Source organism: Callithrix jacchus, chromosome 8 (genome assembly GCF_049354715.1).
Source record: "Callithrix jacchus isolate 240 chromosome 8, calJac240_pri, whole genome shotgun sequence".
Classification (NCBI taxonomy): domain Eukaryota; kingdom Metazoa; phylum Chordata; class Mammalia; order Primates; family Cebidae; genus Callithrix; species Callithrix jacchus.
The window spans coordinates 97,544,714-97,566,648 of record NC_133509.1 but is presented as its reverse complement, the minus strand read 5'-3'; the positions used below and the strand labels follow the sequence as shown (position 1 = coordinate 97,566,648).

Here is a 21,935-nt window from a genome sequence, read left to right as displayed (position 1 = left end):
GTCTTGTATGCCCACATAAGCTAGTTTCACAATTTCTTTAATGTTGTATTTTTTTCATGTTAGTGGGCAACTTTTGTTGATAACCTGCTTTGTTGAAGAATGCTGTAGATATTCTTGGGGATTATGAAGAAAACAGATGATACCGACCTGACTGAAGAATCTAGAGAATACATTTATTCAAGGATTATATTACCTTTCCTTTGATGAATTATTTGCTCTGTAGTATATGAGATTTTGATACATAGCAAGATAATTCATGCTGCATATCAGGCAGCTGGGGAGATGTGGGGAGTTGTGCTGGTGCTTGATTATAATCACATGTTCAGAAAAAGCCTTAGACCCCTTTATTTATAGCCAGGCTGAATTAACTTTTATTTATGTGTTAACTGGACAAAACTCTGACTTGGTTGGAAAGAAGTTAAGGATGTGGTTCCTTTCTTCCAGGAGCTCAGAGTCTACATAGAGAAGCGATACAATAATTTGTAAAAAAAAATGCAGGTACTGAGTGTGGCAGATATAAAGTTTTTCCCATTGTATAAATAGATTCTGTAGTTCTCTGAGAGTGCCTTCACTTTGTAGGCTATGAGCATACACTAAACTTATTTTTTAAGCAGGAAAATAAAATTACAGAAATTAGTACTTTAGGAATTTTGCTCGTTGGTCATGTACAGATGGTATTATAACAGAGACTGGAAGTAAGGAGGACAATTAGGAACCATTATGGTAACTTATAGGATGATAAGACCATATTTTGGAATGTAAATAGAAAGGAGGCCATGAGTATAAGAGGTATTCTGAAGGAAGAATGAAAAGCTTTTAGGAGTTGATTTCCTTAAAGGAATCATATAGAAAGAAGAGCCGAAATAGGTCCAAGAAGAGTAGTGGTGACCAAAATGTCTGCCTGAGAAGACTATTCAGAGTTCTGCCTTTGAAAAGCTGTAACATTGTCTGCATCTCCACCATGAAAAGGGTGCACAGATTTTGTACATGGAGGAAGTGTTCACAGAAAGACTTTTACAATAGCTCATCTCTTTCTCCAGCTCCAAAAGGATAGCCTGCACCCTGTCCACCCCAAATGCTGTTAATCTGGTTTGGAAACTTTATTTTTAGTGTAGTTTCCAGGTAGAAGGGAAGGAAGAGAATGGTGATAATCCAGTGGATCTTTGGATCTATGCAGTTATTCTGTCCAGTGCTTTAAAGAAGGGGTTTGAACTTTCTGATTAAAGAAGACATGTTTACTTGTTCCTGAGTTCAGTGGTCTGACCCTTGCATTTGAGAAAATAGAAGGAGGAACCCAGCTGAAGGTGGACCCAGCCTTCGCAAAGTGTTGGCAGGCAGAGCATCTAAACTAGATTGTGAGGAAAAGTTAATGGAAGCAGTAATGACATAATAATACATGATTTGATGGTGGTGATGGAACACTATAAATGCTAGATTTTGGTTACTTATGTTCCCTTGGGCATTTTGCCTTTCCAAGATACCCTAATTAGAACTTCCATCCCATCACTAAGTATATACTCAATTTTCTTGAATGTTTAATTTTCTCAAAACAAAAATTAATGCCTAATTAGTGTTGATATGTATCATAATGGATATGCTCTCTTTCTCAGCCTAAGCAAAGTAAACAAAAATTTTTCTTTTATGTTTTGGAGATATTTAGTAAATTTTTTTCTCTACTGCATTAAATGGCTACTTTTGGCCATGCAGCAACCATAGCAGGTTTAAAGCTTCCTTATCTGTGTCCAGCTAAGCCTATCCCAGCTTACGGATGTCCCAGACCACTCTTGGTGCATATTGTTTAAAGGGTGCATACTATTTGCACTTGGTCTACATTCTAAACTCTGGGAGCACTTAGTTCTTTGAGATCTGCTATTCATACTCAAGAACTGTTGGTCAGATCAATGATTAATAAGCAACTGACATCGTCTACAGAAGTCTCTGTGGAGCAGAATTATTATTAGTTGCAATGTCAACTGTTAAGCTGATGTGGGTGATAGATTGTGTAGTTACTGCGATTGAAGCTCTGCTCTGACTTTGGTCAGATCAATTTCTTGAATTTGTTTTCTTATGTTTCCAATGAGGATAAAATAGGAACTTAGAATGAGTATATGGTTTTGAGGAGATAATGCATATAAGGCTAGTAATAAGCACTAAGTAAAGGTGTACTATCACTATTAGCATCTTGGGTTTCTTAATAACCTTCCATGAATATGTCACCTGGGAATTGATCTAATTGCTCTTTACAGAGATTTATAGCTTCTACTTTTCTGAAAAAATATAAGTACCTATTATTTATCTAAAAATTATTCAGGCTTATTTAAAAATAATCAAATAATACAGAAAAGTCTTTAAACCCAAAAAAAGCTGCTTCTTTAAAACAGAAGAACCCCACAAATCCTACTGCCCGAAAGTAGCAACTGTTAACATTTTGTAAGCATCCCCTTTGTCATGTTTCTACGTGGGCCCATAAATCATTCACCTCCACCTTCAGATACATATAAAAAAGTATACATAAAAAATTAAATAAGTTTTTAAACAAAAATATGCTATTAATCTTTTCAGATCTGTGCCTAGATATCGCCAATCATTATATAAATGGCTGCCTGGTTTACAACTGTATCAATGTGCCAATGTTTATGTCACCCAATCTTCATCCTGGAACATTTTACTGTTGTTCATATAGAACATTAACATTACAGTAAAGATTTTTATATATTCTTTTCATAATACCATAGTAGAGCTTCTAAGAAATGAAATAATTGCACTAAATGGAAACCCATTTAAACTTTTAATCCCTACTTGGTAGAAGCATCTCTTCTTGGTTAATTTCTGAGGAAGTCTTTATCTATGATGCTATACTGTGGCTTATAATATATTTATTTTTTGTAAACTGACAAGTTTCAACAGTTGATGTTCCCAGATTCTTATATTCTTGGAAGAGATTAGAAGATAATTTTCACCTTGTGATTAGCCATAGCCTTGTGATTTCATCTGTCTTAACGTGTTTTTTTCTTTCTTTTTTTGGTTTTTGTCTTCCATGTCTTCAGACTCCAAGTCAGAATACTTTATTCTCAGTCATATTTAAACTGGGGTGGTTCTTGTGCACTAGCTGTTTACTTTGCTATGCAAGGAGGATATTGTAAGTTTAATTCCATTTATATTTTTGATGTAAATATAACATAGTTATGTATCCGGAACTATGCTATCAGTTGCAGAGAGATGTAAGGACTTCATTAGATTTATAGACATATGTCAGCACTCTTTAAAGACTATAAAGCAAGATACATGATTAATCTTTTAAAGAGTGATATGTTGCTAGGTTCTGTAGAAGAGTAGAAGGAAAAGTATCTTGACCCAGAATAATCAGAAGAGGTTTCATGAAGAAAATAATAGGCCCTGAAGAGTGTCTGGAACTCAGGCAGGATGGAACAAAAGGGAGGACTTTCATGGGAGAAAGATGCTTCAGTTGTCTACTGCTGTCTAAGAAATGACTCCAAGCATAGTGACTTAAAACCACACCCATTCATTATTTGTCATGATCCTCTGGGTTGACTGAGCAACTGGTTCTTCTGCTCGTTTTGCTTGGGTTCCCTCAGGCAGCTACATTTAGCTGATACATTAGTTGGGAGCTAAGTTCAGCTGGGACCACTAGAATAACTAGACTTCACTATCCTTGCTCTCTTGTTGTTCCTCAGTACAACCCAGACTTCTTCAGAGTGGTGATTTCAATGCAGCATCCCAAGAGAGTAAAGGCGAAACCTTCAAGTCTTCTGAAGGTCTAGCTCTGGAAGTTGTATAATCTCATGTCTGCCACATCCTATTAGTCAAAGGAATTTGCCAAGCTAGGGAATACTCAAGGAAACAGATTCCATCTTTTGGTGGGAGAAGCAGCAAAGTCTCACCGCAAAGGGATTTGCATACCAAGAGAGGAAACATTTGTGGTAATGTTTTAAAATCCACCACAAGGGAACTATATGAACAAAGATTTACAAGCAAAAATGAATTGTTGTGAGAGTCAGCAAGAAGACATGCTATGACATGATTTCTCAGAAGATATGAGAAGCTCCTGGCTATTCCATAGGGATCATTTTCCAGATCCCAAACTGTTTGTTTAGGTTATTGGCAGTGCTGGCCACTTCAGACTTCGGATATTGGACCAATCTTATTTGTATTTTAACAAAAAAAATTCAGTATTATTTTAAGTATTATGCTAATGCTTCCATATTTAAGTAAGTATAATAGTAGCACTAACTTTATAGATGAATAGAAAAAGTGATGTAATTTATATTCTGTATTTATTGCTTCTTTTACATACTAGTGCTAACGATTGGAGAAATGGCTGGCAGGTCTCACCACTGAAAAACAAAGCTTCCTGGGTCATTCAAATGTGTAGCTAGTACAAAATTAACAGAGAACAGCCATAAACAAAAGAAATTCAATTTTTCATCATAGTGAGAGAGGATTCATTGTACTTTTTTATTCTTTTTTTTTTTCTTCTGTAGCTGATAAAGCTAGACTTATAACTAGGTAAGGTAATCTGTTTTATAAATTCAAGGTCAGGAAAATCTCTGTATTGAAATAATGGATTGCTACAATACCTGAACTCTTATCATTGTAGTTTTCTTATTTTGTGTTTTAAAGATATAATCTAAGAATTTGCAAATATCCTGAAAGATACAACTCATGCTATTATCATCAATCATCAGATCAGATTATAATTATACTGCGTGTGTGTGTGTGTGTGTGTGTGTGTGTGTGAATGGAGATAGGAAACGGGGAAATGTGCCTTTTGCTAACAACATAGGGAAAAAAAATAGAAACAAAATAGAAGTGCCAAAGGAATGTGTCATCAGCTACATAACTTGTGAAATATGTTATACATTCAGTTGTTTCTTGAATTTATAAAAATAGCCATTTTCCAGCCTGGGAACCATAGCGAGACCCTGTATCTACAAAATATTTTTTTTAAATGAGCCAGGTGTGGTGGCACACGTCTGTGAAGATAAGGTGGGAGGATTGCTTGAGCCTGGGAGGTCAAGGCTGCAGTGAGCAATGACTGCGTCACTACGCTCCAGCCTGGGTGACAGAGTGAGACTCTGTCTCAAAAAAAAATTAATTTTTAGAGATTGAAGATAAAAACAAACAAAAATTTTAGCAGCAAAATAAGTCAGTCATACTCTCTTTTCCAAGTTGGTGTTCTGCTCCTTGAGAACATAAAGTTGTGTGTTTGTGCTGGCCCTTGTCCAGGTTTACATCACTTAACACAACCTATCTGTGAAAAATCATGTCAGAAAAGTATTTCATTTTCTTCCTGGGAAGCTGAGTGACTGTTATCATCAGCAGTCTCTGGCTATGCTCCTTGTGGAACACCCCTCACTTTTCTCTTTCCTCTGCTTCTTTCTAAGCTAGATTAAAAATTCCTGAGAAATATGGAGAAGTGACCAGTGTCTCAAGGTTGGCACAGATAGCATAGCACTCACTTGAGATTGTGTCTCAGTACCTAAGACAGCTCCCCTCCAGAGTCACTCTTTTAGTGACTAATTAGCCTTTGCATTACATGGGCAACTATACCAAGGAGGAGAGTGTGATGTCTTAAGCAATGGGGTGGGTCCTGTGAGAAGGAGGCTTACAGTGGTGGGAGGCAAGTTGGGAAAAGATGGGCACTAAGAGGCAGCTGAGGGCTTCTCAAGGTAACTTAGAGTTTTACTCTCTGGTTGCCTCTGGTGGCCCGACAGTTGATACATTTAGGAACTATTGTATGATCCATTATAAATGAGTCTGAAATGATGAGTTCAGTATTCACCGAGCATCTACTATTATTGTTCTTATTTCAGAGGGATTTTTCTATATTGACCAGCTAGTTTTTATGAAAGTTACAAAAATAACTGTAGCTGTGTAAGCAAGGTGAGTGTACTAATTTTATTAGAAGCTGAATGAGTTTTACTGGATTAGAGAGAATAAAGTAAATGAATTTGCTTAGTGACCCAGCAGATTCAATGGTGCTTGAGGTGTCAGCGGCAGATAGGGATGCTGTTTGGACCTTTGGCAGGTCCCCATATGTAAATCACAGTGGAGGCCTCTAGGATTTTGGAGCAAGGCCCTGCCATCTTCTGCAGATAACTACTCTCGTTTTGAGAGACGCTCCGGGCCTGTGACTGGGCTTTGGTGGAAACTAAATATTTGACTGTGGGTCGTCAAGTCACTATGCAACCTGAACTGCCTGTCATGGACTGGGTGTTTTCTGACCCGTCTAGCCATAAAGTGGGTCATGCTTAGCAGCATTCCATCATCAAATGAAAGTGATATATATGCGTGATCGCTCAAGGTACTGAAGTCATAAGTAAGTTACATGAGGTAGTGGCTCAAATGCCCATGGTCTCCACTCCTGCCACCCTGCCTTCTCTCCTGCAGCCTGCACCAATGGCCTTATCGGGATTTCCCTATGATCAGTTGGCAGATGAAGAGAAGACTAGGGCCTGGTTCACAGATGGTTCTGCACGGTATTCAGGCACCACCTGAAAGTGGACAGCTGCAGCACTACAGCCCCTTTCTAGGATGTCCCTGAAGGACAGAGGTGAAGGGAAATCATCCCAATGGGCAGAACTTCAAGCAGTGCATCTGGTTGTGCATTTTGCATGGAAGGAGAAATGGCCAGATGTGCAATTATATAACAATTCATGGGCTGTAGCCAATGGTTTGGCTGGATGGTCAGGGACTTGGAAGAAGCATGATTGGAAAATTAGGGACAAAGAAATTTGAGGAAGAAGTATGTAGATGGACTTCTCTGAGTGGTCAAACATTGTGAAGATATTTGTATCTCATGTGTGTGCTCATCAACAGGTGACCTCAGCAGAGGAGGATTTTAATAATCAAGTGGACAGGATGACCTGTTCTGTGGACACCACTTGGTCTCTTTCTCCAGCCACCCCTCTCATCATCCTAAGGTCTCATGAACATAGTGGCCATGGTGGTAGGGATGGAGGATACACACGGGCTCAGCAACATGGACTTCCACTCACCAAGGCTGACCTGGCTGTGGCCACTGCTGAGTGCCCCATTTGCCAGGAGCAGAGACCAACACTGACCCTTGATATGGCATCATTACTTGGGATGATCAGCCAGCTACCTGGTGGCAGGCTGATAAATATTGGACTTCTTTCATCATGGAAAGGGCAGAGGTTTATCCTCCCTAGAATAGACGCTTACTCCAGGTATGGGTTTGCCCATCCTTCATGCAGTGCTTCTGCCAAGACTACTATCCATGGACTCATAGAATGCCTTATACACCATTGTGGTATTCCAGCATTGCCTCTGGCCAAGGCACTCACTCTACGGCTAAAGAAGTGTGGCAGTGGGCTCATGCTCATAGAATTCACTGGTCTTACCATATTCCCCATTATCCTGAATCAGCTGTATTGATAAAATGGTGGAATGGCCTTTTAAAGTCACAATTACAGTGCCAACTTGGTGACAATAATTTGCAGGGCTTGTCCAGAGTTCTCCAGAAGGCTGTCTACTCTGAATCATCAGCATCCAATATATAGTACCATTTCTCCCATAGCCAAGATTCATGGGTTCAGTAATTAAGGAGTGGAAATAGAAGTGGCACCACTCACCATCACCCCTAGTGATCCACTAGCAAAATTTTCACTTCCTGTTCCTGCGGTATTACAATCTACTGATCTAGAGGTCTTAGTTGCAGAGGGAGGAACCAGAAGATACAACAACTATTCCATTAAACTGAAAGTTAATATTGCCACCTGGACACTTTGGGCTTCCCCTACCTTTAAGTCAACAGACTAAGAAGGGAGTTAGTGTTGGCTGTTGTGATTGGCCCATACTTTCAAGATGAAATCAGTCTACTACTCTACAACAGAGGTAAGGAAGAATATGCATGGAATACAGGAGATCCATTAGGGCATCTCTTAGCATTACCATGCCCTGTGGTTAAGGTCAATGGGAAACTAGAAGAACCCAATCCAGGCAGGACTACAGATGACCCAGATCTTCCAGGAATGAAGGTTTGGGTCACTCCACCAGGAAAAAAACAAACAAAAAAACAAACAAAAAAAAACCACAACCTGCTGAAGTGCTTGCTGAAGGTAAAGGGAATAAAAATGGTTAGTAGAAGAAGGTAGTCATCAATTCCAGTTATGACCACATGACCAGCTGCAGAAATGAGGACTGTAATTGTCATGAGTATTTCCTTATTCTTTTGTTAAAAACATGTTTGTGCATATATACATTTATACTAAGAAAATATTTTCATTTTATTTCCTTATTTTCTTTATCATGTGACATAAGATTTATTGACTTCTTATTAGAATTTAAGTATTGTTAATTTTAGTAGTATTTGGGTTGGGGATTGGTGAGTTTTTGGTTTTATGAAGGTAGTTGTATTACATTAGGTGTAATTATGACTTTTGAAGTCTTTATTTGAAGATTTGTATGATCTCAGGAGTGTGTATGAGTTCAAGTTGACAAGGGGTGGAATTGTGATAGTTAATACTGAGTGTCACCTTAACTGGATTGAAGGATGCAAAGTATTGGTCCTGGGTGTGTCTGTGAGGGTGTTGCCAAGGGAGATTAACATTTGAGTCAGTGCACTTGGAAAGGTAGACTCACCCTTAATCTAGGTGGGCTCTGTCCAATCAGCTGCCAGTGTAGCTAGAATATAAAGAAGGCAGAAAAACTTTTGAAAAGATTAGACTGCCCTAGCCTCCCAGTCTGTATCTTTCTACCCTGCTGGATGCTTCTTGCCCTTGAACATTGGACTCCAGGTTCTTCAGTTTTGGGACTTGGATTGGCTCTTCTTGTGCCTCAGTTTGCAGATGGCCTATTGTGGGACCTTGTATATATATATATGCACATATATACTAATAGGAGATATATATGTATATATATATATCGAGAGGGAGGAACCAGGGGACACAACAACTATTCTGTTAAACTGGAAGTTTAATGAAATAAAACTTAGTTCTATTAGTTCTGACCCTCTGGAGAACCCTAATAGATTTAGCATGAAGGAGAATAACTATCACAAAAGGATAAAGTGGAGATCAACCCATCTTGATACTTTGATTCTTTGTTTTTACTTCTATGTTAATTTCTCAGAATTTTTTCAAGTGAACAGTCTTCCCACATCTTTCCCTTCATTCCTCTTCCTCTCTCTCTTTCTTCCATCTTTGTTACTAGAAGTTGATTAATGCAGGTTCTTGATTCACTTTCTGAAGTTAAGTGATTCTTTAGGGTATATAAGAAATAATATCAATTATCATTGCCAGGTAATTATTGAGACTATTTTGGCAGAGTCAGTTATGGTAATGACAGGATTAGCTCTAAGCTAGGTGACATCTATCTGATATTATACTAAAATTTGATAAGTTCTAAAAGTGGTCCTGCTGTGTCCTAACTAATTTTTCTAGTTGATAGTTCATTCAAATAGTGATTCAGTCAACTCACTGTACTGCTTGAAATTTCCTCTTCAAAATTCCAACATCTCTTAGAGGATAAAATATGTTAAATAGTTTTCGGTATTTAACACTTAAAGTCATTGATGAGACCAGTTTCTAACTGGTATATTGGCACAGCCCAGATACCAGATGGAATGGGGTGTAGATTAAGTAAAGACTGGAAAATAGAAAATGCCTGGCTCATAGCAGATGCACAGAGGGTGCCTCCGTATATGGGTCATTGCAAAAGAGCATCCAGTGAAGCCAGGAGCCATTATGAGAGAGCGGGAAGGAGAGCAACTTTGGTACTGGAAGTTTCTGAAGATCAGCTTCTTCACTTTGTGCTAAGGCCAACCAGAGCCATTTCAAATGTTTTAAAAAGCTGTGTGCTGCACAGATGATCACAGATTGCTGGAACATCTTCCTTCCACATCTTAAATGTCATTATTAAAAGTAAACTTTAGTGAATATAAACAGAAAAGAAAATGATGGTTGGACCAACCATGAGGGCTTAAGCATTACTGGAAATGCATTATCATATCAATAGTTTAATAGTTCAGTCTAAGGCCAACGGTCACTTGGCAAGATTTATAAAAGGAAGATAATTAGGAAAATTTAGTATTGGTTGTCATTATGGAGAGGCACAAAATAATCTAAGAAGGAAAGATTATTAAGAAGGAGATGGAGAGATGCAGCTTGACCTAATGAGCAAATAAAATGAGATGACTGGAGAACATGTTTTCAGAGACCTGACCATCATTATTTGATCTCTTACCATGAGCAACTCATAAGAGTGAAGGCCAGGTTACAGTTAATTAGCTTAACATGATTTTTGTTTGACTCTACAAATTGTTTAACCCTGAGAAATAAACTATACTGTTTATATGTTTAGATTGGCTATATGTTTATTTGTGAATTTTTATAAACTATGAAAAAAAAGATTGACTTTCTTTCAAAGAATATAATTTGGGAGAATTAAAGACTAATACTTTTCTATAGGGAGTATGGTGGATACTACTTGAGGGTGGGGATTATGTCATTCTTTTTTATCGTTGTGTTCCCAGTGGCTGGTATAGTGGCTGGCATTTAATAGGTGTCCAGTAAATGTCTACTAAATTCAACAGTGCTTGAATAGTGATGTCTGTGATGAGTCACAACATTGTTCAATCTTTTGACCTGTCTCTTTTTCACACACTGAACATTCTTTCATGTCTTTGATGTTCATATTATAAAAAGAAAAGGCATTTTTCCATTTTAAAATATAAAACTATATTATATATTAAAAATTGTTTTTCAGAATGTTCTCTTGTGCTGTGATGTAGATCATAAAGGACTCAGTAGCCTCCTCCTCCGGGTCCCCTGCCCAATTGAGAACCACTCTGTGTTGTTAAATTGATCATAGTGACATAACTAATCAATCACACTTAGTGGCTTAAGGAAAGAATCATTTATTTTATTCATGAATCTGCAATTTGCAGAGGGCTATGATGGTATGACTTATTTCAAGTTCATGGTGTCAGCTAGGATGGCGTCAGTGGTCCTGAAAATTCTACTTAGTTGGCTCAGCCACATAGCTGGTAGGCTGATGTTCTTGAGCTGTATCCCACACATACAGTCATAGACTGATGGAAACTTTGTTTTGTTTCTTAGGTATCATTATTAAAGATTATGAATATAAAGAGAAAAAAAGGAGTCATTGAACCACTTACACAGTCTTAAGTGTTAACCAGAAATGTATACTCATATCAATATTGTAAATTACTCAGCTTTGGCCAGTGCTTAGCTGGGAGTTCAGCCAAGGCTATTGGCTAGGGGCTTTTACTCCTCACTATGTGGGCCTCTCCAGAAAAATCTTCTGGCTTCCTCACAGCATGAAAACTAGATTCCAAGAGCAGGTGTTTAAATAGTGAGGAATCAGAAGTTTCTAATTTTGTAAGGCCTTTGGGCCTAGATGTTGGCACAAAATCATGCTTACAATATTCTAGTGGTCAACAGTCATAGAGTATGCCTAGATTCAAGGGAACAGAATATAGACCTTGTTTCTCAATGGAAGGGGGGTCTTAAAGAATTTGTGACCCCCCTTCCATTGAGAGGTAAGATCTATATTCCATATTTAATCTGTCATAATTATCTTCAAAATAATCCCTTTGTGGTGAATAAGACAAATATAAGACTTTTTATGTAAGGCATTTGATGATATGTATGCCAGGTTTACTAAGACCTTAAATACGATTAGCGCGCACAATTAGCAGTTATCTGTCTATGGGTCTGCAGGAGAACATATAAAGAGACCCTAAGAAATTGTCACAAATTAACCTAATTATTACTATTAATAGTAAAGTACATGAACTGACTATATGATACATCCATTCAAAAGGTAAAATAATGGAAGAGGTCTCTACAAAACTGGCCAGACCATAGGAATTCATGTTTAGTGAATGACAATGGAACTTCCAATTTGTTTTTACCTTAGTATGCTTAGGACATGTTTAAACTTAGCTTTTAAGTGTTTCATTTCCCTACCTGCCTTAACAGTGTGTGTTCCTTCTATATGTTTGCAACACCAGTAGTGAGATTTTGATATGAAAATAAAATGTTTCTGAAAAATTGTTTCTCAGTTTTTGGTGTGTGAATTTGTTGGAAAAAATATTTGAACACTTACCATGTGCTAGGCACCAGTCTATATTGGGAAAATACAGCAGTGAGCCAAAAGGAACAGACCTACATCTGCCCTCTTGGAATTTGCATTCCCAGTGGAAAAGATAGATAATAAGCAAACAGGCCGGGCACGGTGGCTCAAGCCTGTAATCCCAGCACTTTGGGAGGCCGAGGCAGGTGGATCACGAGGTCAAGAGATCGAGACCATCCTGGTCAACACGGTGAAACCCTGTCTCTACTAAAAATATAAAAAATTAGCTGGGCATGGTGGCACGTGCCTGTAATCCCAGCTACTCGGGAGGCTGAGACAGGAGAATTGCCTGAACCCAGGAGGCAGAGGTTGCGGTGAGCTGAGATTGCGCCATTGCACTCCAGTCTGGGTAACAAGAGCGAAACTCTGTCTCAAAAAAAAAAAAAAAGCAAACAAATAAATATGTAATGTAAGTTAAAGTAGTGATAAAGAACCATAAGGCATAGTAAGGGGGTGGAGAGTGATAGTGGGGAAGAGGATGTTTAGACAGCGTGGTCAGGGAAGGCCTCAGTGATGAGTGAGCTTTTGAGCAGAGACCTGAATGAGGAGAGGAAACAGACCAAGTGAGGATCATGGTGAAGAGCGTTTCAAGGAACAGATAGTAAAGGAGCTCTGAAGAATGAATTGGTTTATTAGCACCAGAAGTTGTATACTGAAGCAGAGGGAATGAAGAGAAGACTGATAGGAGTGATGGTCAGTGGAAGAGGCAGTGCTATAATTATATGTGGCCAAGATCATATATATATGATTATTGTTTTTGATTGGAAAATAATTTTTGTGGTAATGATGATACATAGCATTTCGTGGATACTTAGTCCCTGCTGGACTCTTTTTTTATTTTGAGACAGAGTCTTGCTCTGTTGCCCAGGCTGGAGTGCAATGATGTGATCTTGGCTTACTGCAACCTCCGCCTCCCAGGTTCCAGCCATTCTTGTGCCTCAACCTCCTGAGTAGCTGGAATTACAGGGGCATGCCACCATGCCCAGCTAATTTTTAGTGGAGATATGCATTATCTCATTTAACTCAACCCTTTGGTGAAGATTCCTGTGTAATTTTAAAGTTGTAAGTGAGGACATAGAGGCCAACAGAGGTTTAGTCATTGGTCCATAGACACATACTCTTAGAGACTGCAAGGATGCTGGTAGAGGTAGTGAGTAGTGATTGAATTGAAGCTATACATTGAAGGTAGAACCAACAGGAATTGCTGATAGATCAGATATAGGTGATGAATCAAAGAATGAATTGAAGAATGACTCTGAGGTTTTTTTATCTGAGCAACTAGGTATGGCTTTGCCATTTGCAGAGGTGAAAGTGCATTTGGCTGTTGGAGAGAGGGTGCTGTAGACTGAGTTTCTTTTCAGATGTGTTAGATCCAAATAATGATTAGACATCCAAGAAGACAGTTGTGTCTGTAATGAGGGAGGGAGGTATTTTGAGAGTTAGCAGTTTAGAGGGAGCTTCTACTGAGGTCAGTTTCCTTTATTATTGTGTATCATGCTCCAGGGCATCTATCATTAAAGATGTAAACCCCGTCTCTACTAAAGATACAAAAAATTAGCTGGGCACGGTGGCGCGTGCCTGTAATCCCAGCTACTCAGGAGGCTGAGGCATGAGAATTGCCTGAATCCAGGAGGCGGAGGTTGCGGTGAGCCAAGATCGCGCCATTGCACTCCAGCCTGGGTAACAAGAGCAAAACTCCGTCTTAAAAAAAAAAAAGAGATGTGCCTGTTTGTTCCGGAACACACGTGGTGGGCATCGCTGTTGTTACTTGCTGGAGTGTCATATATGCTGTCATACTATCTCTTTTGAAATGCATTCAAGCCTCAAGATTGAAGATGTTGATAAGGAAGAAGTGATTTCTGTTTTTAAAAATATATGTAAATGACATGAATCTATATATGTGATAAAGTTTTATAAAACTATACACTGAAGAAATGAGTGCATATGAAAAAATGAAAAACTGGCCAAAAAAGCTCACTAGTTTGCTTAATTGTACTGTGCCATTATCAGTTTTCTGGTTTTGATATATTGCTATAATTGAGTAAGATGTCATTCTTGCAAGAAGCTGCATGTGGGTAATGTGAGCTTTCGGCACTATTTCTCCAACTTCTTTTGAGTCTAAAATTATTTTGAAATAAAATAACAAAAATGTAAACATGTAATGGAATCTCTTACTTTAAATGATTGTCTTGTTTAGTCTTATCCGATGTAGGGATACTATGTTCACATGAAAATGAGAGGCAGTGAGGGATACAGAGCAGTTGGTTAATGGGTACAAAAATACAAGTAAGATGCAGTGTTCAGTAGCACAATAGGGCAACTATGGTTAATAATAATTGATTGTATATTTCATAAGAACTAGTAGAGTGGAATTGGAATGTTCCTAACACAAAAAATAATTTTTTTATAATAATGTATAATGATGAATTACCTTGCTTGATCATTATACATTATATGCTTATGTCAAGATATCATTGTACCTCATAAATATGTATAACTATTACATGTTCATAAAGTAATGAAAATAAAAAAATGACCAAAAATGTGGATATTTTTGTAATATGACAGACTTAATGGGATGTTGTTAATTCTTTACTTACTGGTGCTGCCAACTTTTAATACATAAGCAGATTCTTCATATTTCAAACTTTTCATATGAGCAGAATGTATTTTGTGTATACATTTAATGTACCTAAAGGATGAAAAGTGTAGTAATTTGTTAAACTAAAAGGCAGTAATAAGACATTTGGCACGTGTTGCATATCGCAAGCATCTTAGAGAGCCAAACAAGTTAAACATGTCAAAATAATTTGTAGTTCTGTGCATTTATGGACAATTTATGATAGCCGGGCACTACTGAAAATCATAACTACAATATTATTTCATTAACCCCTAAAATGCTCATTATTTTTAAAATATAAATTTTTCTTATTTCTCTTTTCTGAAAGGCGAAATTCCATATTTGTTAGATGATTCTGCTATCGTTAATTTGTTCATGTTATGTTTGTTTTTCTTAATAGCAACAATGGTGGAATAGAGATTTTAAGTCTGTGATTGCCTTTATTATTTTTTTTAATATGAATATTCAAAGATATAAAGACTCAGCTGAGAAATGTCAATACTGTATTCCTCCTACTCAGGGCTAAAAAAATAGCATCTGTCTGACATTGTCCTGCATTGGCATCAAATAATACCAGAAAAATGGACTAAATTTTTGTAAAATAATAGCTTTCTGTTGTGAAATTATAATTTGTTATAATCAGAAGAGAACAACTCTTCTTAAAAACACAAATAATTTTCTAAAAGAAGTATATTAAAGATCTTAAGTCGCTTCACTAGCCTGATTTTATACCACTTCCATCAAATGGGATTTGGCTGATGAAACTGCAAAGTGAAACAGCCTATATTTTGCTTAGAGTCATTTTTCAAATGCCTGGAGTATGTAGGATGAAAATTATCATTGCCTGTGAGTCTACTTATTTGAGAAATGCTTATGGAATGTCTGTGCACTGAATATTAAGGTGAATAAAGCACTGCCCCCTTTTCAAAAAAGCTTCCAGTTAACAAGGGAGTGAAACCAGAGGGGCAGGGGAGGCTGGGCGTAGTGTGCTATTGGAGAGGGCAAGTTCATTCAGTTTAGGCTGAACTCAACTACTTCTAAAAACTTTTGTAGGATCCTGTCAGCATTACTAGCCTGACCAGGTCTGGAGAAAGAAGTGCTGGTGAATTATGGATTGAGGAGGAGGCAGCAGTCTGTAGTCCCCCTTAGATGAATGACAATTGTCAGTGGGCTAACTTTGCATTTAATTAAAATGATGGAATAAAAAAAAAATCACTGGAATAATGACCTGAATATAATAACTGGAATTTCTAGGCACTGCCAAAGTTTTATTTTAGTTGAAAACTCCAAACCTCTTTATCTTCAGAACCTTCTACACATGAAGCACATTAATTTGTCTCCACTCCCTAAATTTCTGATGTTCTGTCAAAAATATTTATAACCGGGAAGGTATTCCAAAAGCTGGAAGGAGCAGGCAATGAGAAAGAACATGTATTTCTAAAGTGGATCATCAATCCCTGAAAAATTTAAATTGATTAGGCTTCATTCAGGAGGACAAAGTGGAGGATAACTTTAATTTACTAACAAATAGGATTTCTCAGGTAAAATTATAACTTTGGATCATCTGATTCTTCAGAAAAATATTGTGATAACTCTTATGTTTTTCCTGTTGACTAGCGTAGTGTGTGCTCATAAAGTCATGGTTCTCCTACTGAAGGTAACATTTCCTGAGTGAAATGTGCCAGGTGCCAGGCAATCTTCTGAGAGTTCAACATGCATTAAGCCCTACAAGGTTATAAGAATGTCTTGGCCAGGCGCGGTGGCTCACGCCTGTAATCCCAACACTTTGGGAGGCTGAGGCAGGTGGATCACGAGGTCAAGAGATTGAGACCATCCTGGTCAACGTGGTGAAACCCCGTCTCTACTAAAAATATAAAAATTAGCTGGGCATGGTGGCACACGCCTGTAGTCCCAGCTACTCGGGAGGCTGAGGCAGGAGAATTGCTTGAACCCAGGAGACCGAGGTTGCAGTGAGCCGAGATCGTGCCATTGCACTCCAGCCTGGGTAACAAGAGCGAAACTCCGTCTCAAAAAAAAAAAAAAAAAAAAGTCTCCGTCAAATTATTCATCGAGTGAGCAAATATTTGTATTTTTTTTCACATGAGATACTTTATTTGTATTATTTTTTTCTCTTTCAGCTCTTCTTTATGCAACTATTTTTGGAAATGTTACAACAATTTTCCAGCAAATGTATGCCAACACCAACCGATACCATGAGATGCTGAATAATGTACGGGACTTTCTCAAACTCTATCAGGTCCCAAAAGGCCTTAGTGAGCGAGTCATGGATTATATTGTCTCAACATGGTCCATGTCAAAAGGCATCGACACAGAAAAGGTATGGGTTATTATTATTTTTATTCAGTTTCTATTTTATTAGGATCTTCAGATGCAGTCAGCTTTCCCACTCACATATGGCTTGTATAATTGCTTCATAAATGTTATTCTGTATTTGTAAGTGACATATCAATCAATCATATTTCTTGAGAGCTTAGAAGGTACAAAGCACTGAACTATTAATCATCAATTAGTACCGGTCATCACATTCAATTTAAAAAATTAAGTTTCTGAAAATAACTCATTATTCTACTTCCCTAAAACACTCTCATTACCTCTCATAGTAATTTGTTGTGTTCCTCTAAAACTCAGAGTGCTATTTTAGAGTGCCATTTTCCTGCTAGAATTTATTCTAGATTTCCCCTTTGCCTTTTTTGCTCATTCAAAAATTAGAAAGAGGCTTCCTTGCTATAAATTAAAAATGTATGTGTCTTCTATGCTGTCCTCCACTTAAATTTCTTCCATCTCATATGTTTTATAAAGAACTTATAATTCTTTATTTTCGACTTTGCCTTACACACATCTATAAAATAGATACCTCCCTCTCCAATCATCTGATATCTCTAATCTCTTCCTTGCCTTTTCATGGAGCTGCTTTTAGTTTTTCTAAAACTAAAATTTAGGTCAAAGAAGAACTCAAACATCCTCCTTAAAATAAATAAAAGCAAATTTAAAAAATCCTCACTTCCTACACCCAGCTGATTCACATCAAATACAGAAGATGAAAAATAAAGCTGGTATACAGAGCTTTAAAGGAAACCATTCTTAAGCTATTTTACTTTATAGCATCAGTGGAGACTGTTTTTTTTTTTAGGTATTGATTTTTGACACATGCTAATTAGGTGGCATAATACCTTCCTGTTCATTTTTCACAATTTTTTTTTTGTTCTTTTAACCTTGTGAGGTTGACTTATGGTTTTTCTTTAAGACCTCCTCAAAAAGCATCTTTCAATGATAAAAGGAAAAAGCAAATGAGCAAAGTAGTTGTTTAGTTAGGAGAATTTCATGAAGCAAGATGTAAGTTGTTTTAAGCCAGGGCAGGTGTTGTTAGATGGTTGAGTGGAGGTGTAGGGAATGGACGAGGAAGAGAACGAGGGAGAGAAGCCTTCAGAGCGAGTGCAGGTGAGATACCTGGGGGCAGCTATGCAGAGGAATTGTGAAAGGGGGTGAGATTTACTCCTCTTTCAGTATTTATAAGACGCAGTATAAATTTTCCAGTTAACCCCTTAAAGTGGTATGCATGATCACAGAAGGAAGAAAGCAAACTGCATTTCTATGGAATTTGATTAATGTATATCTAAGCCAATATATGGTTAGTAGAAAGAGTATCCAAAGAAGAAACAGAATCTTCCTTGGGGTGAAGGTGAGAGTAACAGAGTTTAAGTCATCAAAAGCAGAGTGTCCTTTGAAGTCCACATTAAGTGAAACAGATCAAGAGGCAACCATCAGCCTTGTCAATAACTATCTCAGCAAGAAACTTTCCTTTCCAGAAAATGCAATAGAGCCACATGGTAACTAATAAAAAAATTAGTGAAATGATGGAATGATGACCTTTTGTATATTCAAAAAGAGTCTGAGCCAGGGCCTCTGGCACAAGTGTAATCTGTGGCAGAGTTTTGAGTCCCTGCTCTCCATATTCCTGAATACTGGGTTGTTCATGAATAGATCTGACTAGATTGTCTTCAAGCCTCCCCTTGAGGACGTGCGAAACTGTCTGATTCATGATGGAATTAGGGTCAAATGCACTGGCATGCAGTGTGTCTCGAAGTGCACATGCCAGGTAGCAGGGAAAAATTTCTATGTACCTACCGTTTACTGCCTTAAATAATTTTTCTTTTACTTGTTCATTTGCAGTTAAAGAAATGTAATTCTGATTCGTAGAGTAGCCAAGGAAAATGAAGTAATAGAACAAATATGAGGAGACAAATATTAAAGGTGAAATAAGAATTTAATTTCATTGAAAAGATTTTTTTTTTTTTGAGACAGAGTCTCCCTCTGTCTCTCAGGCTGGAGTACAGTGGCATGATCTCAGCTCACTGCAATCTCCATCTCCCAGGTTCAAGTGATACTCCTGACTCAGCCTCCGGAGTAGCTGGGATTACAGGTGCATTCCACCACACCTGGCTAACGTGTGTGTGTGTGTGTGTGTGTGTGTGTGTTTGTATTTAGTAGAGACTGAGTTTCACTGTGTTAACCAGGATGATCTTGATCTCCTGACCTTGTGATACATTGGCCTTGGCCTCCCACAGTGCTGGGATTACAGGCGTGAGCCACTGCACCTGGCCTGAAAAGATTTTTTAAGGGGAAATTTTAAGATATTAAAATGGATTAGCATTTGGATAAGAAAAAATCATGGATGTGACTTTTAATTGAGTAAGGAATCCTTGAAGTTGTTTTTGACTAATAGGAGAAGCACGTTTAAATAACTGTGACAAATATAAAAGTTTCCTTGTTCATGTATGAAACAAACTCTATGTTATATTGATTTATCCCAGTCTATTAAGAAAATCCCCATCCAGATGCATAAGTTCTAGGGTAACAGCACCAAAGGAAGGAAAAGGAAGAAAAGACATCTACCAAATTCTGGGCTTGGAAAGGGGGTGTAGGGATTTCTAGTATTGCATTATTGAACAGACTGAATTTAAAAATGATTCTTAGACTACACACCATATGCTATACTAAACAAGAAGAAAACAGAAATTGACATTCAGCTCTCTGGTTTTGTAGACAATTGACAGCTAGCGTAAAAGACTCGTATGCCTGTTAGGCATTCAGCTATTTAACAAATAAATAGTGTGTATGTGTATATATATTATATATAATAAATATTTAATATTATATTAAATATAATTTATATTAAATATATATAATATAGAAATATATATTAAATATTATATATAATATTTAATTTTAAAATACAATAATAAAGACTTGAAACATAGACAAAAGAAGTAGTAACCACAAAAAAAAGAGAGGGAATAGATATCTCAGAACTAGATTTTGCTATAGATAAGAACTGAATGTAAGTTAAAGAATGAATTGTAAAAATGGAATTGATAATTACTTAATATCATTATAAATGAACTAAAAATCTAAGAAAGTATTTGTAAGAGTCTTCACTCATTACCTAACATAAATATCAGAAGAACTGAGAATTAAATGCAAAAAAAGAAACTGTAAACTATTAGAAGAAAATGTGTGAATATATTTAATTTATCTTTATACATATTAAAGTAATAGAATATATAACAAGGTGGCTGACAAATAGATTTGGCTATAAAGTGTAAAGTCTTTCACACTAGAAAACTATGAAAATGAGATAAAGCATTTGGAACAAATTTTGCAAGTGAAAGGTTAATTACCTTAATAGGTAAAGTGATTTATAAATTATTAAGAAGTATTAGCATACTTGGGGAGAAAAATGAACTGAGGACATAGGTAATTTATAGAAGACAGAACACAAATTACTAATAAACATAAAGGCTTATTTTCACTTGGAACCAAGAGTTAAAAACAAACAAACAAAGAAAACCATAGAAACATTTTTAATATGTCAAATGAACAAAGTTGATACCCAATATTAGAAAGGCTGGTGACTGGCATTATTGTATAATTCTGGGAGGTATGTAAATTGGTGGCACATTTCTTGAAAGCAATTTGAATAAGATGATATATATATATATATTTTAATTTTTTATTGGATTATAGGTTTTGGGGTACATGAGCAGAGCATGCAAGACAGTTGCGTAGGTACATACATGGCAGTGTGCTTTGCTTTTCTTCTCCCCTTCACCCACTTTTGGCATTTCTCCCCAGGCTATCCCTCCCCACCTCCCCCTCCCACTGGCCCTCCCCTTTTCCCCCCAATAGACCCCACTGTTTAGTACTCCCCTTTCTGTGTCCATGTGTTCTCATTTTTCATCACCCACCTATGAGTGAGAATATGCAGTGTTTCATTTTCTGTTCTTGTGTCAGTTTGCTGAGGATGATGTTTTCCAGATTCATCCATGTCCCTACAAACGACACAAACTCATCATTTCTGATTGCTGCATAATATTCCATGGTGTATATGTGCCACATTTTTCCAATCCAGTCTATTATCAATGGGCATTTGGGTTGATTCCAGGTCTTTGCTATTGTAAACAGTGCTGCAATGAACATTCGTGTACATGTGTCCTTATAGTAGAACGATTTATAGTCTTTTGGATATATACCCAGTAATGGGATTGCTGGGTCAAATGGAATTTCTATTTCTAAGGCCTTGAGGAATCGCCACACTGTCTTCCACAATGGTTGAACTAATTTACACTCCCACCAACAGTGTAAAAGTGTTCCTTTTTCTCCACATCCTCTCCAGCAGAATAAGATGATATTTTAAACTTGGTGGTATTTTAGAGCTCAGTCCTTGCACCTCTTCCCTTTTCTGTTCGTATTCCCTCTTTAATGGCATCCTGCAATCTCATGACTAAACCATCACCACCCAATGTTCATACTTACCTTGGACTTGATTCCCTTAACTGTAGATTCTCCTATCCAACTGCCTACTCGTGTCCAGTGAAGTTGTCCAAAATCAAACTTCTAATCATCTTCTGAAAACCTGTGTTACAGCCATTCTTTCCCAGTGAAATTAATGGAAACACTACCTTTCTGTTGTTTAACACAAAATCTCCCACATTTAAATCTCTGTTGAATCCTTGTGGCTCTACCTCCAATTCTCACCACCTCCATTGCTATCACCTGGTTCAAGTCACCATCATATCTTCCCTGGGTTTTTCTAATACCGACTAACTGGCCTGCACTTCCACCTTTGTTCCTCGTATAGTCTATTCTCAAAAGA

General features: G+C 37.3%; 1 protein-coding gene across 1 annotated transcript in view; it reads left to right on the top strand.

The window, feature by feature from the left end:
* The window catches only part of KCNH5 (potassium voltage-gated channel subfamily H member 5), a 371,870-nt gene that overhangs the window by 201,165 nt on the left and 148,770 nt on the right, over positions 1-21,935 (top strand). Inside the window, exon 8 of the mRNA XM_002753993.6 lies at positions 16,900-17,099. Within this exon, the coding sequence (XP_002754039.1) occupies positions 16,900-17,099 (200 nt within the window). The remainder of the gene's footprint in view (positions 1-16,899; positions 17,100-21,935) is intronic.